General features: G+C 40.8%; 2 protein-coding genes across 5 annotated transcripts; one reads left to right on the forward strand and one right to left on the reverse strand.

Moving 5' to 3' along the window:
• si:ch211-194k22.8 lies at positions 1–3,715 on the reverse strand. 2 transcript variants are annotated; one of them, XM_017695872.2, is made up of 7 exons: positions 3,002–3,715; positions 2,775–2,873; positions 2,176–2,235; positions 1,971–2,076; positions 1,405–1,646; positions 802–988; positions 1–426 (listed from the first exon to the last, which is right to left on the reverse strand). In XM_017695872.2, exons 1-7 carry the CDS (start codon positions 3,086–3,088, stop codon positions 254–256), a joined length of 954 nt encoding a protein of 317 aa, XP_017551361.1. In that variant the 5' UTR covers positions 3,089–3,715; the 3' UTR covers positions 1–253. The 2 variants fall into 2 exon arrangements, with proteins under 2 accessions (XP_017551361.1, XP_017551360.1); XM_017695871.2 differs by having other exon boundaries at positions 1,971–2,079; positions 3,002–3,713.
• A 4,852-nt stretch (positions 3,716–8,567) lies between these two features.
• Positions 8,568–17,015, forward strand: nfe2l1b (nuclear factor, erythroid 2-like 1b). Of its 3 annotated transcripts, none has more exons than XM_017695934.2 (6): positions 8,568–8,763; positions 9,556–10,417; positions 11,191–11,415; positions 12,773–12,862; positions 13,042–13,200; positions 13,324–17,015. In XM_017695934.2, exons 2-6 carry the CDS (start codon positions 9,866–9,868, stop codon positions 14,698–14,700), a joined length of 2,403 nt encoding a protein of 800 aa, XP_017551423.1. In that variant the 5' UTR covers positions 8,568–8,763; positions 9,556–9,865; the 3' UTR covers positions 14,701–17,015. The 3 variants fall into 3 exon arrangements, with proteins under 3 accessions (XP_017551423.1, XP_017551426.1, XP_017551425.1); XM_017695937.2 differs by lacking the exon at positions 8,568–8,763 and adding an exon at positions 9,179–9,321; XM_017695936.2 differs by lacking the exon at positions 8,568–8,763 and adding an exon at positions 9,257–9,378.
• Positions 17,016–17,991: the final 976 nt, after the last annotated feature.

The raw sequence follows: 17,991 nt of genomic DNA on the forward strand, positions 1-17,991 counted from the left end.
CTCAATTCAAACCCTTTTATTTGCATTTTGACATCACAACGACCAGTAGCCAAACAACTATTGCAAGTGATTGTGACATTCTCAAGGACATTTCAAATATAACATGATATATATATTTATACAGATACTCATCTCTTATCAACTTTGAGTCAAGAAATTTTGATCTCTTGATCCTTTTTAACACTGAATAAGGCTAGCTCATTGGATGACACAAAACTCATGACTACTAATCAAACATTTGACTTTTGTCCAATCAATCCAAGTGATTAGCACTTGATCTTGGGCAAGGTTGACTCAGAGTTCTAGACTCTGGGCCAGGAAGTGGAGGTTTTTTCCTCAAGCGTTTCGCTTCATTTTGCAGTTTCTGACGGATGTAGCCCTTAATCTCTGCATCAGTCTTCCCAGGAAAAAAATACTGGACAGTTCCTGAAAGAGATTATTATAAAGATTATAGCATGCCATGAATAACAATAAACCTGCATAATCTAAATGATGATCTACTGAATAATGTTCCTGAGCAGGTGTATGCAAAAGAAAGGGAATCTTTGAGCATTTCAACTAAGCACAGACAAGCCTTTCAGCATTTCCAGTAAATATATTCAAGCTTTATGTTTTATAGCATATTCAATGGCCTATTCTGGCTTATACACAGCACAATTCATTTCCTTTTACAGCTTACTGTATGGACATCGCCATATGGACAAAGACAGCATAAACTTTTTCCTCACCCATAAATATGGGCCATTGTTTTCAGGATTCTACCAGAGTATAAACTATAGCACAAACAGTGAAGATACTTACTCAGGATGGCCTGGACCTCTTCAGTGGGCAGGGCAGGTTTAGGCTGACCCCTCTTGTTGTACACGACACCAGAGATTGAATGTGAGGCCAGGCAATCTCTTTCATAAAGTCCACGGAGCAGGTCATTGGTCAACTTCTGAGCAGTGGTTCCTGTGTTACATCTCTCCAAAAGCTCAGGAGTGATGAACTGAAATGACAAAATGTCTCTTTTGGGTACCAGAAGTAGAAACTTGAAGGAGTGGTTCACTGAAAAAGTAACTTCACACAATTTTCCATGTACTCCAAGACAACTGTTTGGTGTCCAGAGTTTGCTTCTTAAGTTTTGCAGTGGATTGACCGACTTCCTTTTTCAGCTACATAAGCATGTTTACTCCAGCACAAAGCTAAAGAAGTAGTGTAGTAAACTTCGGATGAAAAAACGGTCTCGCCCAATCAACTATGTTCAGGGTGAGGGGGGAAAACTGTGAAAAGCAGATTCTTCAGTAAACCTTTCTTAACAGATTAGAGTGTAAACCTTAATGTGAACCCAAAAAAATCGAAACCAAAATTAACAATCCAAATGAATCAAAACAACTTAGACGTTAACCAGAATAACAGGGGTACCTCTGAGAAGAGCCCGTCCCTGTGGGAGGTCTCATTAGGTTTCTGTGTCACAGTCTCCTGTTTGACCCACTGCCCATTCAGAACAGTGGGGGCACACAGCATAGTTGGCATCAAAGCCTCCACTTCCACAGGCACTCTCACTGGGCTGGGGGAGACTGCGAGAGAGGGCTTCTTATCCCCATTAGGCCACATCTGGGTCTTCTCGATCAGGGCCTCAATGTTTTTGGCCAGCTTTCCACATGCTGGTGTTGAAAAATTCAACATGAAAGCAAATCATTTTAGACATTTTCAGATCATTTTATGTCACGCAGCTAAAATGTGCCTTTAAAGCCTGCAATGATGGCTGTAACTCCAAGATCTGATTTCAGAGACCTGGATTACTCTTTAGCATAGACTAAACTGGCTTTTTTCATGGGCCACAGATATGACAATTTAATCCGAGAAAAGGCCATAAATACACACAATAACCTGCAATATTTACAAAAAGGGTCAATAAGCTTTAGGAAGCAATTCGTAACACTTCACACATCAAAAAAAAAAAAAAAAAAAAAAAATGTGTGTCTCACCTGTAAGGCACCTAAGTTGTTCCTTCAAGCTCTCCATTTCCCTCTGCATGCATAGGACCATCGCAATTAGCTCCATCTTCGAATAAGACTGCAAATAATCAGCCTCCTGCTACAAACAGAAACAGCAGGGCTCATGCTGGTATAAAGTACCACAAGTCAGGTGTGCACAAAGCTGAGTGCACCTGCGCTGCAGGTTTCATCTTACCTCAGAGGTGGAGTGACTGTCACTGAAGTTGTCTGCAAGAGAGCAGTCAAACTCATAACCCTATCAGAACAAGACAGAGGACATTAAAACAGGCACCAACATATTGTACCAACTTCTAAAGCAGATACAATGTGAAGTGACAGGGCGTTTTAAATTGAATCTCAAGTTGCTTTTAAAAATCACAGCAGATTTCGGTCCAACCACAGTAAAGGCAGCCTGACGATTTAGCCTTTTGGAAAAGTGTTTTAGTGAAGATGTTTGCTGGGCTGTTGATATGCTGTGTACTTGATGTACACCATGCTTTACCCTATTGTTCTCCATTAGCAAGCAGGCATGGCTGCCTGCCCTGCCTCACACCACTGCTGGCTGGAGATCATCGCTTATTGCTCTCTCTGGGTTTGCACTGGTGCAAGAAAAGTACAAGAGCGAACAATAAATGATCTGTAAGATACTATGCTGGGGTTCGCCTACAGACCTCTTAACCCGTAAAAAGTAACCGTTCAGTCAGTCGTTGGTGTGAAATGTCCAGATTTCCGCCAGGATGAAAACAAACACTAAACACCAACGTTAGTTTTTAAAAAAAAAAAAAAAGCTCAAACCTTCATATCTAACTTCTGGAGAGCCGTGGCTGATGATGAATTCCCCTCTGCTCGCTCTTTGGCAGGATACATTTGTTTTCTTCGTTTCTGCAGCCCGGGCTGTTGGACAGTCAATTGGTGGGATTCGCATTATTCTTTTGAGACCAAATAATTCCAATAATAGCAACAAAGCAAAAGAAGAGCCGCCACAAAACACGCTCAGAAACGTCTCCATCATCATATCTTACATCGAATGCGTCCGCTTTTTGTTCTTCCTCCTCGTCCTCTTCATTTTCGTAGTCGGGAATTCGCTTCGCTTTTGTTTTCCTTCTCATTTCTCTCCCATTATTTTATTTGCGCTCAGAGAAACTGTGCCCCCTCTGCATGATGCACAACGCTCCCTCGCCAAATTAAACAAGGAGAAAAAAAACAACAACACAGAAAGAAAGCCAGCTAGCCCTCTTCTTTTTAAATCCCTGGGATAACGACACCGATCCCGTGGAGAAAACTATCTTGTTGGCGACGATTCTACTTTAGTTCGAGCACTTCGGAGCTCCGTGAGACGGCGCTTAGCTCACACGGACAAATCACAGGGCACGCGCTGCTGCTGGAGCAAATGCACCGTAGCGTAACGTGGCAGAGGCTCGGCTCCATCTCTTTAAAGAGCTCAGAGGAGATCCTCAGCGATCAACAGGACGTGGACGTGATCTTACTCTCCCCTCTCTCTTTCTCTCTCCGCAGACTGTGCAAAATAGCTCGTGTGTGAGCTTTAAAGTGCTAGAGGCGTGTGTTTCTACACGGATTTCACCCGTTTTGTCCCCCCGGGGTGAACGTTAGGGTCGTTAGGGTGCACTTCTACCTGCAGCTTGGGGAAGTTAGATTCGCCAGAAATATGAACTCAAAAGCCTCCAGGGCGTCGACAGAAATCATTAGTGGCAGGCCTGCTCACACACCCTGGATGTCAACAAGATACCTCTAGATTGTGATTTAAGAGAGACAGTTATAGTTTAACAGCTTCAGCTTGTGGTCGCTGGTGTCACTCTAATCTGAATTGGAAGCCTAGACCTTCTGCAGGTGAACTCTGTTCAATGTTTAAGGCCCTGACGAGATTTAAACCCTAATTATAAGCACTAACACTGAAAACACCTCCTGGTTTCTACACTCATTGTACATTTTATCAGCCCCGCTTACCATATAGAAGCACTTTGTGCAGTTACAGACTGTAGTCCATCTGTTTCTCAGCATACTCTGTTAGCCCCCCACAGAGAATTGTTTGGCTGGTGTATCATTCTTACAGCAGTGGTCCTGACGTGGTGGTGTGTTAGTGTGTGTTGGGCTGGTCTGGATGGATCAGACATAGCAGTGCTGCTGGAGTTTTTAAACACCTCAGTGTCACTGCTGGACTGAGAATAATCCACCAGCCAAAAGGATCCTGTGGGAAGGGTCCTATCACTACTGATGGGTGACCAACGCAAACTGTGCAGCAACAGGACAGCTACTGTCTCTGATTTAACTTCAACAAGGTAGACCAACAAGGTAGGTGTGTCTGATAGAGTGGACAATGTGTGGACAGAGTGTTTAAAACTCCTGCAGCACTGAGTCTGATCGACTCTTACCAGCGCAACATGCACAGTGCTGAGAATGATCCACCACCCAAATATTAGCTGTTCTATGGGGGTCCTGTGGGGATCCTGACAATTGAAGAATAGGGCAACAGGCTTCTAAGAAAGTCAAGCTGATAAAATGAACAATTAGGTGGTTTTAATATTGTGGCTGACCAATGTATGTGGATACCAGTAGACCAGTGACCCTTATTCATTGTATAACAGTCTCAATAGAAATTTTAATATACACCCATTTAAGTTCACTTACAGTCCAATCCCTTAATATTTGGATGCTGGCTAAGTTATTGTTTTTTAGCTGTCTACCACAGCACACTCTAAATAATGAATATGAGCTCAAAGTGCAGACGTTCTGTTTTAATTTAGTTTTAATATGACGGTGTTTACATCCAAATTGGGTGAACAGTGAATGAATTACAGCCATTTTTATACATAGTTTCTATTCTGTTGTAAGGGCTCAGAAGTAATTGGACAATAGAATGACTTGTGGCATTTGCAGTTGGCATCTGTAGGAATGAACTAGCCCAGAGGTCTGTTGCTGCCAGTGAAGCAAACTATCATCAGGGTGGAAATTAAAAATAAACCCATCAGAGAGATAGGAAAAGCATAAGTTGTGGCCAAGTCAATGTTTTGGTACTTTCTTTCTTGAAAAGAAAGTTTACCACTGAGTTCAGAAACATCAAAAGACCCACAAGACCACAGTAAACATTTGTGTATCTGTGTCAAAGTAAAAAAAATCAAGAGAGGACTACACCAGAGTAAATACAGAGGGTTTACCACAAGATGTCAATCAATGGTAACTTCAAAAACAGGAAGCCCAAGTTAGAGTTTAAAAAAAAAAACAAAGGAAAAAACGTATGTACAGTTCTGAAACAACATCTAATACACAGATGATACAAAGACCTTTTACCAGAACGATGGGGGGAAGGAACTACTCATGATCCAAAGTATACCGCCTCATCTCTCAAGCATGGTGGAGGTAGTGTCATGGCATGTATGGCTGCCAATGGAACAGGTCAATCACCTGACCTCAATCCAAATGAGTATGCATTTCTCTTACTGAAAGCAAGACTGAAAGTAAAATATCCCAAGACACAAACAGGTCTGAAGAAACAGGTGCAGCAACTGAAGAAACTAGGACAGTCGTGGGCTGGCGGTTAGGGAACTGGCCCTGCGACCGGAAGGTCGCTGGTTCGATCCCCAGCGCCAACAGTCCATGACTGAGGTGTCCTTGAGTAAAACAACCCCCAATTGCTGCCCACTGCTCTGGGCAAGTGTGCTTACTAGTGTGTATGTGGTGTTTCACTTCATGGATATGTTAAATGCAGAGGTGTAATTTCCCCATTTGTGGGATTAAAAAGTGTCACTTAATAAAAATGTGTGACATGGCAAAACTTTACTGGTGAACTCTGTGGGTTCCAGACTTCATGCCATCATTGACTGCAAAGGATTTGCAATCATCTTTTAAAAATGACTCATTGCTATTTATTTCTCAATTATGTTTGTTAGTTTAATTCATTTTGAGCCTCTAAAAATGTGTTTGTTTTGGAGATGAGGGTGAGGGGGTGCTATGTATAAAAAATGGCTGGAATTCTGACACTACCTGATTTGGATGTAAGAGCCCTTAAATAAAACTTTAAAAGCTCATTCAAACACTCATTCATTAATTTAATCTCCAGTTTGCTGTGGTAGACACATAAAATAACAATATTGTTGTCAACGTCCATATATTTAAGGACTTGGCAGTATGCTTTGGGTCATGAGCAGTTCTTTTCCTCCTCCATACCCCTCTTTTCCTATCAATCTGGTACAAGTTGATCTATATGTCATCTATCCATAAATGTTGTACCAGAACTGTACAGGCTTTAAAAATATTTTTTGGCAAACTCTTATCTGGGCTTCCTGTTTTTGAGGCTTACCAAAGGTTTACATCTTGTTGTAGTTCCTCTGTATTTACTCTGCTAAAATCTTCTCTAAATTGTTGACTTTGACATAGATACAGTTACCTCCTCAAGGGTGTTCTTGATCTAAATCTTTCCATTTAAAATGTACCAAATAGTTGATTTAGCCACATTTTTATAGCCAAATGATGGCTTGCTTCACTGGCAGCAACAGTTCTTTAGACTACTATTAACAGTAAACTGCAACAGATTCCAAATGCAAATGTCACACTAAACAGTTTATCGGCTTGCTTTTAAGTAAAATAACAAAACAAATACCACAAACATGGGCAAAGACACAGCTAAGCAGTCAGTAGTCCAGCTACTTTGTAAGTCCCTAAAAATGGGCGGGATAAACGTTTGAAAATGATTATAATTTGTACACCATTTACCTGATTTGGACGTAAAGTCTGCACTTTGAGCTCATATTCATTATTTAATTGTGGCTGGTGTACGTTGTGTAGATCAAACTGATTTCTTCTTTAGTTGGCCTATTAAAGACTTTGTTCTAATTGATTAACTGTTACATTCACGTGGTGACTTTTTCTTTATGATTAAGATATGCACCAAGCCACCGTGATTGCATGGATCAATGAAGAAGTATGATTCTCAGAAGAAAGAGTGTGATTGCGATCAAATACAATCACGCTAGTACTGCTTTCCAAGAATTTCAGATATTAACAGATGTTCCTAGAACAGGGAGACGTTTCTGTGAAACGCTGTCTTTTAACAGATACAGAGATAACCTTAGGCAAGAGATATCTGTGGTGCAGCAGATCTTTCATGGTCTCTTACCGGATAATGGCTCAAACATCTTTGTAGGGCCTCAACTCTTGCACAACTAGGCATTTTTAACAGCTTAACTGAGCCTTTGTGAAACTGATCTACAGTCTCTCATCTCAGCTTCACACCTCTTATATAATGTGAAACAATGTAAACCAAGTTTATTCATTACAGTACCATTCACAGTACAGTCACAGTGTTTCATGTTATATTTACTTTTTTTTGCCTTTTACACTTGCACATCATTTGCACATCATTGCCACCTGGTGGCAACTTTTCGAGAAGCATTGTACAGGTCAGAGTTTCCCAAATCCTGTCCTTTATCCTCCTGCACTAGCCTACTCATTTAAAGCCCCAGTCAGAAAATACTGCAACTTGATGGTCAGTCCTGAGTGGTGCAACAGAGGCTTTCCAATAGTGACAAGTGACCCAGTAAAACTTGAATCCACTGATTAAACCTATATGCTTGTTTTAATAGACAGTATTCTGAGTTCAAGACTTTGGTATAACTGTGCTTCTGCTTTTCATGCAACAATACACATAATTTAGGCCAAATGTAGAAGGCTTATTTAGAAACACTGAAATTGTAAGCAAACAATTTACACATGTGATACCACCATTTCTTTCATAGTACATGTGACTGTGTTTTGGAGACTTAAAGGGGAATTTGACAGATTTTTTTTTCCATTTCAAAAATTCAACATGATTAAATCAATAAGAACGTTATTCGGAATGGTTTGATATAAAATGTGCCGTTCTAGAGAATTGTCTCTCAGTTGTAGGTCAACTGGTCGTTTTGAATAGCAAATAAAACGGCTATACCTGGACTGTAAATGTCGAGAGCTCCTATCACTACCATTGTTTAAAAATCTGAGTTTCTCTGCAAACACCATTTCACACCAAAAACTCTGAAGGACTTTTACATCTCGTTAGGATTATTTGGAAATTCTGGAAAATGATTGGAGTTTGTCTTAAGAGGACTTGTCAAAACGTAGATAATTAAACAAATCAAAACAGTAAAGGCAGCTACTTTTTTTTTTTTTTTACAAAATATAGTATAAAATATACAAATGTGTACAAATTATGTGAAAACGTATTCAATTCATTCACTAGAACGAGAAAGTCCTTACACGTTCGACCATTTGTTAGAAATTTATGAGGAACCATTCTGATATTAAACCGCTCGTAACTCAAATTAAACCTCGCTTTCCACACAGCTTTTGATGGGCTGATGAATGAGTTGTGTGAACTCGTGGAGAAACTTGTGGAGGAAACCCTTTTAAAACCTTTTTCTCGTGGAGAAAAGCTTTTAAAATACGCTAAACATGATAAACCTTTTCCACGTGCGATAATTAGACAGCTATGGGTGATTTTGTCAGAGGGGCGGATTCGCTGTTTATATATTTTTCTGATTAATGATCTCATTCAGACCTGCGCCCTGGAATATTCTACGCATGCGCTCTGCTCAGGCGTGCTCCTCCAGCGGGGAACTTGTCGGCGAGGGGGGAAATTTTGCAAGTCATGGTGGGCCATCCAAGACGAGCGGGCTATGACAACATTAGGGAAATCTATGGACAAGAAGTTGCTTTTTGCTGATGTGATTAAGGAATGCTATTAATGTGTAACATCCAGGCGCTGACATCTTTGTATCAGTAATCTCTTCAAGTAAGTATGAAAACAGGCGTACAGCCGGGACAGTTAGCCGGTTAGCCTCACAGACAGATAGCGGGCAGCTGAGCGGCTAAGCTAGCTAGTTGTCAAAAAGCAAGCGTGTGGTTCACCCCAAAAGTGGTGTTATACGTCCATTTAGCAGTTTTGTCAGAATTAGAATGAAAGTGTTTTCAACGTGCACGTGCCTATGTCCACGTAATTAACAGACAAATGTTTACAGTAGTTTAAGTTGTTTTCATTTACGGAACGGCCCCGGTAGTGTCCCTTTATTAAAACCCGCCTCCGGAGCGCTCCCATTGGCTCAGAGATGTGGCAGGCGCTGGTCTGACTCCTGTGATTGGTTGGTGAAAATCTCCTGAACCAATCAGTCACCGCTGCGCCACTTGTTGCTAACGTCGTTGCCGAGCGCTCATAGCGGAAGTGTTGGAGAGCGCTTCCTGGACGTTGGGCAAAATAAATCGTGCCGTGTGGTTTTTTAGGAAAGAGTGAAGAGGCTTGTAGGAAGCGGCCATTGGTCAGGAAACGAGCTCTGACTTGTTCTTTGTTCATACTGTACGTGGAAAAAACGTTCGTGTGTGGTTGTGGTTGCTTGTCCTGGGTGAAATGCGGGTGGGTGTGATGATGATGATGATGGAACCGTTAACGCCGCTCTGGCGCTCAACAGCCTGTATAACTAAAACTAGTATTCAGTATACATTCATCCTGTACTGCCTCTGACAGAAACTCAGTGTAATAGAGCTTTTGCTGATGTCTGTTTGTTTCTTTTGTTGTTTCCACCCTGTGCAGATCGGAAAAGCTTTGAGAGACTGAAAACTAAATGGTGGATCCAGGTGTCTGCTTGATAGAGTAGACATTCGCCGCTGAGGGCATAGGAACCGTCATTCATTTTCCTTTAGATTTTTTTGTTGCCTATGTGTAACAGGCCAATGTCTGTGTGAAAACAGGAAATAATCTTTTTTTATTGTGTCTTCTTTACATTTTTATTCCTCTTATGGATTATACAAAACACTGACTGCAAGTGTTCCAGCCTTACCCTTGTTTGTGTTAGATTTTTGTTTTTGTTTTTTGTTTTCATTTTTGTTTCCTTTGCAAAGAAATGCTTTACCTGAAAAAGTACTTCACAGAGGGTCTGATTCAGTTCACTATCCTCCTGAGTCTCATTGGGGTGCGGGTGGACGTGGACACCTACTTAAGCAATCAGCTTCCCCCGCTCCGTGAAATTATCCTGGGCCCTAGCTCAGCCTACACCCAGACGCAGTTCCACAACCTCCGCAACACCCTGGACGGCTATGGCATCCATCCAAAAAGTGTGGACCTGGACCACTTTTTTGCCATTCGTCAGCTACTGAACCAGGTGCACTCTCTAGATCACCTGCGCGTGCCCAGTACTGAGCTGAGTGCTTGGTTGGTGCACCGTGACCCAGAGACTGTGGTGTCTGCAACCAGCCAGTCCGGTCCCAGCATTGCCCTGGACAATGGGGGTAGTCTGGAGGATGTGAACAACCCTGAAGCCTCGGCCATGAGAGGGGCCGGCAGTGCTTCTGAGTCGACCTACAGCCTTAGTGGAGAGGACAGTTTGGGTGCAGTGGCACCTGAGAACAGCCAGGAGCAAGCAGACAGAGAGGATAACGATGATCTTTCTAAAGAGGTATAGTATTTATTAATTCATGTTTTTATATGTCTGTAGCTGTCATGATACTTGTCAGTGCTCCTCCTTTCTAATACCATCATACATATCACACTAACACAGATGAGTCACTTCAGTACCCTAAACTAAGTCTTGCCTACAATGGCTAGAAAGGGTGTGGCCTACTGTTATCTCCCCCACAGTGTCAGATATGCTTTATATATATATATATATATATATATATATATATATATATACCCCCTGTTTCAATATATAAATCTAAAATAGAGTAGTTTATGGTACAAATATGGATAGAAGACTATAGAAGTATAGAAATAAACCCTGTATTATTAGGAGCAGGTAGAACTGTTGTACAGTTCTGCCCTTATCATGGCACTCCCAGGGATTTATCCTTTATTTTTACCTAATGCAACCAAATGTAACAATCCACACAACAAACTAAAGTGATAAAAACATAGATCATTTTAATGCTCAACTCGAGCTGTAATTTTTTATTTCGTTTGTCCTTCAGAAGAAGGTCACCTGCTTGTCATTTGACCTTACTGTAGGCCTATAGGGAAAATCTTTGTGCTGTAAAGAATTTCACTCTCAATGTAACTGGGTAATGAGTAATGGTACATTTACTTCTAAACTGCTGCCATACCACTTCTCCATTCAAAAATTAAGATGAACCACAGTGTAACATCTTCTGGTGTCTGGCTGGGATTGACTCAGTTTCTCCTTTTGGTTGCTCAGTGTCATGTTGTTAAGTCTGTCATGTATATTTTCTTTAGGACATAGACCTTATAGATATCCTCTGGAGGCAGGATATTGACCTCGGGGCTGGACGGGAAGTGTTTAACTACAGCAACAGACAGAAGGATGGTGAAGCAGATAAGCCTAATGAGGAGCACGAGGAGGCAAGTGTACGAGAGGACTGGAGAAATGGAATCAATCTGCAGGAGGGTCAGAGCTTGACTGTTGTGGATGGAGAGACTGGAGAGAGCATACCTGAACAGGTAACAATCACTGTAAGCCTAGTTGACCAGCACATTAGCACTGATTGTGAACTTGTTCGAACATTCTTCTTCTTCTCCTTCTCCTCTTTCTCCTTCTTCTCCGTCTTCTCCTTCTCCTTCTCCTTCCTAATACTAGTAGTTGTAGTAGATTTTTGTCTCAGTGTCTAGCTGGGTCTGAGTCCATTCTCACTGGTTCCCTGCTAGAGCTACAATAAAAACATAAATAACAGTGTACTGTGAGGGCTCATGTACGTCTAAATGTCTGCAGGCCTGAAGTAAATTAGGTGAATTCTTGTAGTAGTTACACTCCGCATTGTGGTAGGTTTACTGATAAATTGATATACTGTAATACACGTGATGCACTGTAATATACAACATGTAGTGGTTTTAATGTTGTAGAAAGAAAATGATTCACTCATTATTTGGGGACCCGTGAGTTAACATGGCAGTTGTTTTTCTAGTGTCAAATGACAAGAAAGATCTGTTTCTGAAACAAAATCAAAATTTCAGGCCTTAGACAGTGTCAGGTGATTTTATTATTTACACATTATGTCATAAATAAAAATGGCCAAATAGGACCTTGTTCAGACAAGTTGTTTTATCCTATTTGTTTTATTTTAACCAGGTGTTATACAGTTGTATATACCTCGGTCTATCCAAGCCACATTCGATATCCAGAGCCCTCCAAATATTGTGACTGGGCCTACCTCTCCGGTTCTAATTATGGGTAAAATGTCCAGTTGACTGTGACCACTAAATGGAGACATTGCTGTTTTTTCCGTTCCACACTTGACATGAGTTTCTCCTGAGTTTAATTCAGTAGCCTTTAAAGGCATGAGGTAGATAAAGTGCCAGTTTGGTTAATTTTTATTCCTTTTGTCTTTTCAGTGCTACCATACATTACATTTCTTGTAAACATTGCTGTAAAGCCTATATAAGAAAACAATTCTTGCATGAAAGATTCTAATTTTCAAGGCAGAAACTGTACCACTGACTGATTGTTGTATATGCTGATGTGCATATTCAGTCTGAGTAACTGGAGATGAATTTGATCACCAAATGTAAATGCATGTAGTTATTATGTTATTAAGGTGTAATCCAAATATGTCAGGTGTGAACACAGAACCCATGTTGCATGGAACCTGTTTAGTAAGGGATCAGTTTATAAAATAGATCAGATAAAGAATTACTGAAAAGGCACATGAGCAATTTTGAAAAATCTGAGTACTAATGTATTTTCCCATTTTAATTTAAGCTTATAATTTATGCCTGAGTTATAAGATTATGTGAGTAGTGTCATTGGTTTGTCTGCTATTTGACCTTGTTGGTGTTGACCTTTCTTATCTCTTTTAACCAGCTCTCCAGCCTTGGTGCACAGACCTCAATGTCCCTGCAAGAATGCCTGAGGCTTCTAGAGGCCACTTTCCCTTTTGGAGAGGAATCAGAGGTACCAGTTTCATTAGATTCAAAAGCAGTCTGGATTTTATCGGTCACATATCATCAAGCTCAGCTGATTTTTCCAATGGTATTATCGGTGATGGGAGGAATTTTTTATTTCCTTTTTTTTTTTTTTTTGAGAAAATGATGTCCTAATTATTGTTGTCTCTTCTGTTTCTTTTTCATTAGTTCCAGGCTACAGATGCTGCCCCTCAGCTGAGCGGTTCAACTGAAGATGTTCCTTCAACATCTCAGAGGCTTCCGTTGCCAGACTCTTTACCCCAATCTGACGTACCACTGGATCTGGAACAGCAATGGCAGGATATTATGGCTATCATGGAACTGCAGGTATGTACTACTTTTTATTTTATTTTATTTATTTATTTTTACATAAGTTTAAGGCATAATTATTGTAATATATATCATAATTATACCTAAACAGTCTCAAGCCATATGCCACCCCATTTTCAGGACATGGACGTGAATAATACAGCAGAGAACAGCACCCTAAACAGCCAAAATAACACTGGTCCTAATACCACAGAATCAGGCACAGTGGCAAATTTTGGTCTTTCGCGATCCAGTCTCATCAACCAGGATGTGAGCCTCCACCAGGCCTCTCTCCCAAGCTGTAGCCAGGATCTTCCCTCTCTTTTCAACCCAGAACTTGATCCCTCTGCAGGGCAGCGACCTGCCCTGCTTAGGCTTGCATCCAGCAATTCGTCTAACATCAACTCAACATTTGGAGCCACTAACCTTACTGGTCTCTTCTTGCCACCGCTTCTCAACAGCACCAGTAACCTAACCTCCACCCCAGTGTTGCCTGATCCCTTTACCAGCCTGTTAGAGGAATCCATGCTGGATGAAATTAGCCTGCTCGACCTTGCCATGGAAGAAGGGTTTAGCCAGGCCCAAGCCTCTCAGCTGGAACATGAGCTTGATTCAGACTCGGGTCTCTCTTTGGACTCTGGCCACAGCCCAGTCTCTCCCAGCAACTCGGAGACATCCTGTTCCTCAGCTGCCTCAACCTCCTCCACTTCTGCCACTTTCTCAGAGGAAGGGGCAGTGGGATACAGTACAGATTCAGAAGCGGCCACAGCTGAAGCAGAGGAGGGAGCTGTCGGAGGCTACCAGCCAGAGTACAGCAAGCTGTGTCGCATGAGCTACCAAGATCCCTCTCATTTCCATGGCTTACCACAGATGGACAGCATTAATCACAACCACACCTACAATCTACCACTGGCATCATCATCATATCCTGAGCATTCTCAGTTGCTGGGATCCTGCAGTAAAAAGGGCAGAGACAAGCAACTGCAACAAACAAAACTGCAGCCACCACGGGATTTCATCGACAAGCAATCCAGTCGTGATGAACGTCGGGCCAGGGCTATGAAGATTCCCTTTTCCAATGATAAAATTGTTAACCTTCCTGTGGAGGAGTTCAACGAGCTCCTGTCGAAGCACCATCTCAGCGAGGCCCAACTTTCCCTTATTCGTGATATCCGGAGGCGTGGAAAAAACAAAATGGCTGCACAGAACTGTCGCAAACGCAAGCTGGATACCATCATCAACCTTGAAAAAGGTGTGCAGGATCTGCGGCGTGACAAGGCACGGCTGCTGAAGGAGAAGGTGGAGTACCTGCGCTGTATCAGACAGATGAAGCAGAAGGTGGAGAGCCTTTCTCAGGAAGTATTGAGCCAGCTGCGTGATGAAGAAGGCAGACCTTACCCTGCCAGCGAGTATTCCCTACAGTACGGTACTGATGGTAGTGTTCTCATCATGCCTCGCAGCATGGCTGCAGAGGAAGGCCGTAAGCCTGACAAGAAACAGAAGGACAAAAAGAAGTGAGAAGCTTGACCTGCTTTGTTCTTTTGTTGCAAAAGGCCCCACCACACAAAAAAAAGATTTTTAAAAGGTGGAAGAAATATGTCCTTTTTTCTTTGAGAAGATTCTAGCAAGGAAAAGAAAATTGCACTGTCGGTTACTATTCCTGCATTAGGTTTTCTTCCTTTTTCTTTCTTTGGTTCAGAAGTTTTCTCCAGAAAACAAATTTGAAGAAGTGCTTTTTAAGTACTGATTATTCATTGTTTTACTTGGAACACGAACAGAATAAACAAAGAATAGGATAGGGCGGATTGGTGGAATCTAAAGAGAGTGAAAAAAGGTGAACCGCTACTATGAAGGACACTGACAAATGAGTAATAAAGTGAATAGATTGAGGAATCGACCTTAATTTCAGCCAGGACCCCAGAAACAAAATGAATGTGGGCTTGTTGAGAATCGTCAGCCTTGGCCTGTGGTGTCTGAGCATACCCTGATGGTAGTCCTGTGATAGTCATCTGATGATGATGATGATGATGAAGAAGAAGAAGGAATTTCTTTCTGAAGAAGAAAAGTGGAGAAAAGCTGCAAGTTGGAACCTGAACGTTTGAAGTGTGGTAAAACCAAAGGCAAAAAGAAGCATGCCAATACTAACCAAAGGTGGTGTTGTGCATTTCTCTTGTTCCTAATTCCATCAATGTGGTTACTTGGTGCGTCTAAACCAATGTATTTTCAATCACCCATACAGGAAAAAAATAAGCAACAAAAATTTTTCATTGGACACTTACATGAAACCCAACTTAGGTTTACCTGGATATTATGCCAATTGTCATGGAACTGGGAAAGTGTAAAAGAGCAGTGAAGAAGTCTGGATTAATCCTTGAAGACGGAAATGAAAGCTGGAGGTACAGAGTATATACTGAGTAAGGATGCACACTGCATTACTAACAAGTCAAATTCTGTGCTCTGCTCAATGCTGTAAATCATCTCTGTGGCTTGGCTGTGAGCTCTCAGTCTTTAACAGTCCTTCCTCCTCTGCAGGTTTGAGAGTGAAAATGCCCTCCTTGCAAGGCTTTCATTGTTACCCTCCCAAGTCCATAAACTTGAATAAGCTGCAGGGCATGTAGGCCTGAATTCTGTCAAGAGTGTTTCACTTACTTTTTAAACCACTGGGTAATGGCCATTCTGAGGGAAAAAATCTGTACAGAGTTAAGCTGAACTTCAGCTTCAGTCACCTGCTTTTTCATTTCTGACTCATTATTGGACTGCTGTGTTGCTAAAGCAACAAGAGCTAACTACAAATCACATTCTTTCTGTTGCAGTGGTTACTTCTGGAAGAATGATTTCTGTTTTTGGATGCGGTTTCTGTTTGATTATGATATGGACAATGAACAAGATACTCATACTCTGAAATCTAGAGATCTAGCAACAGGTTTAGTTCACATCATTTAGAGCACAGTTCTGTAGTAGCTGCGTCCAAGAAGTCGACTGATGTCATGTAGATGTGTGAGGTGAATTATTGTCATTTTTTTCATAAGCATTTTTTTCTTTTTCATGTGTAACTCCCCCTGGTAAATCGTTTTATTCTGGACACTACCATCTTTTCCTGTTTAGAGGTGAAAGCTGCTTAGCATGTACCACTGTCAAACTGGATCATGCTCAAATGCAGCACAAAGAGATGCTTTCGAACTATCCAGGAGACTGGCATATTTGTGAAATATAATCTCTGTAAAAGGGGAGTGCAAGCTTCTGCACTAATAAGAATGCATAATCTCCATCAAATAGGTGCATCTTCATAATTCTCTCCTATTTTCCATTGCTCACATTTTCACTGAGCACATATAGCCATGTGGCACTGTCTGTGTCTGGTTTGGTGCAAAGTGCAATATGCAAGGGGGAAAAAAAAAGTAATTTTGTCTCGAAAATTGACAAGAAGGAGACAACCTTTAAGATTATTACTAGGTTTGGAGTAGATCAAATGGAAGAAAATGCATTATTTAAAAAAAATAATGATCAGGCATGAAAATCATGCTTAAGATACTTAGGTGACAAATATGTACTTAAAATTCCTGGTCTTATGCTAACACTACTTGTCGTGATGCACTTTTTTATGTCTTGTTTGTTTTGTAAATATGTTTATGTTATTTGTGTTGATTTTAAGAAAATTTTGTCTTTTTTGTTTTACCAGGCCTTATTAACCCTGCTTTGATTTTTTTTTTTCCTTGTTTAGTTTACTTTGAAAGATTTGCTGGCAATCTGGAATTATTCCTTTATTGATTAATAAACGTTCTCTTTTTTTGTTTTTTTTTTTGTTTTGTTTTTTTTTTTATTTTCAACAGTGACAAGTTGTCTTGTGGTTATTCTAACCGTGATGCAATGTGCTGCATGGCAAACGCATCGGAGACCACCCTCCATTTATTTCTTTTCCAGCCAAAACGGCCATTTAGTATAGGTTATTCTTTCAAATTGCACTGAAACATCAGCAAATATATATTTTTCTGTTCTGGGACTTGTTTTAATTTTTTTTAAGAAATCTGTGGGGCTATTATTCCACTCCTACAAAGTTCTGTCTGAGAAGTTGGTTGCATTTTCTGCTTCTTACAAACCAAGTAATTGTAAACACATTCAGTGATGTTAAGGTCTGGACTCTGGGATGGTCAGTGCATTGTTCTGAAAACACCAGCAGCTTCTTTGTTTCCCTTTCTCAGTAATGGACCCATAATGTTGTGTTGTCTTCTCACAGTGGAGGATGGACAGAAATCAGATCTGGATCTTTAATTGGTTTTTTTTGACAGTTTTTGTGATAAACAGGGTCTTAAATGGTTGTTAGGAGTCCTATTTTATATATATATATATATATATATATATATATATATATATATAGTGGTTGAAAGGCTTGAAAGTTTGTGAACCCTTCAGAATTTTCTATATTTCTGCATAAATATGACCTAAAACATCATCAGATTTTCACACAAGTCCTAAAAGTAGATAAAGAGAACCCAGTTAAACAAATGACACAAACATATTATACTTGGTCATTTGTTTACTGAGGAAAATGATCCAATATTACATATTTGTGAGTGGCAAAAGTATGTGAACCTGTAGGGTTAGCAGTTAATTTGAAGGTGAAATTAGAGTCAGGTAGATGACGACAATCAGGTGTGAGTGGGCACCCTGTTTTATTTAAAGAACAGGGATCTATCAAAGTCTGTTCTTCACAGCACATGTTTATGGAAGTGTATCATGGCCCGAACAATGGAGATTTCTGAGGACCTCAGAAAAAGTTGTTGATGTTCATCAGGCTGGAAAAGGTTACAA

This window comes from Pygocentrus nattereri, chromosome 13 (genome assembly GCF_015220715.1).
Source record: "Pygocentrus nattereri isolate fPygNat1 chromosome 13, fPygNat1.pri, whole genome shotgun sequence".
NCBI lineage: Eukaryota > Metazoa > Chordata > Actinopteri > Characiformes > Serrasalmidae > Pygocentrus > Pygocentrus nattereri.

Coding starts and splice junctions, on each gene's coding strand:
- nfe2l1b (XM_017695934.2), top strand. CDS start 9,866: ATGCTTTACCTGAAAAAGTACTTCACAGAGGGTCTGATTCAGTTCACT. Junction 12,863..13,041: donor CTTTTGGAGAGGAATCAGAG/GTACCAGTTTCA, acceptor CTTTTTCATTAG/TTCCAGGCTACAGATGCTGC. Junction 13,201..13,323: donor TGGCTATCATGGAACTGCAG/GTATGTACTACT, acceptor CCCCATTTTCAG/GACATGGACGTGAATAATAC.
- si:ch211-194k22.8 (XM_017695871.2), bottom strand. CDS start 3,088: ATGAGAAGGAAAACAAAAGCGAAGCGAATTCCCGACTACGAAAATGAA. Junction 2,236..2,774: donor TCCAGAAGTTAGATATGAAG/GTTTGAGCTTTT, acceptor TTGTTCTGATAG/GGTTATGAGTTTGACTGCTC. Junction 427..801: donor AGAGGTCCAGGCCATCCTGA/GTAAGTATCTTC, acceptor AATCTCTTTCAG/GAACTGTCCAGTATTTTTTT.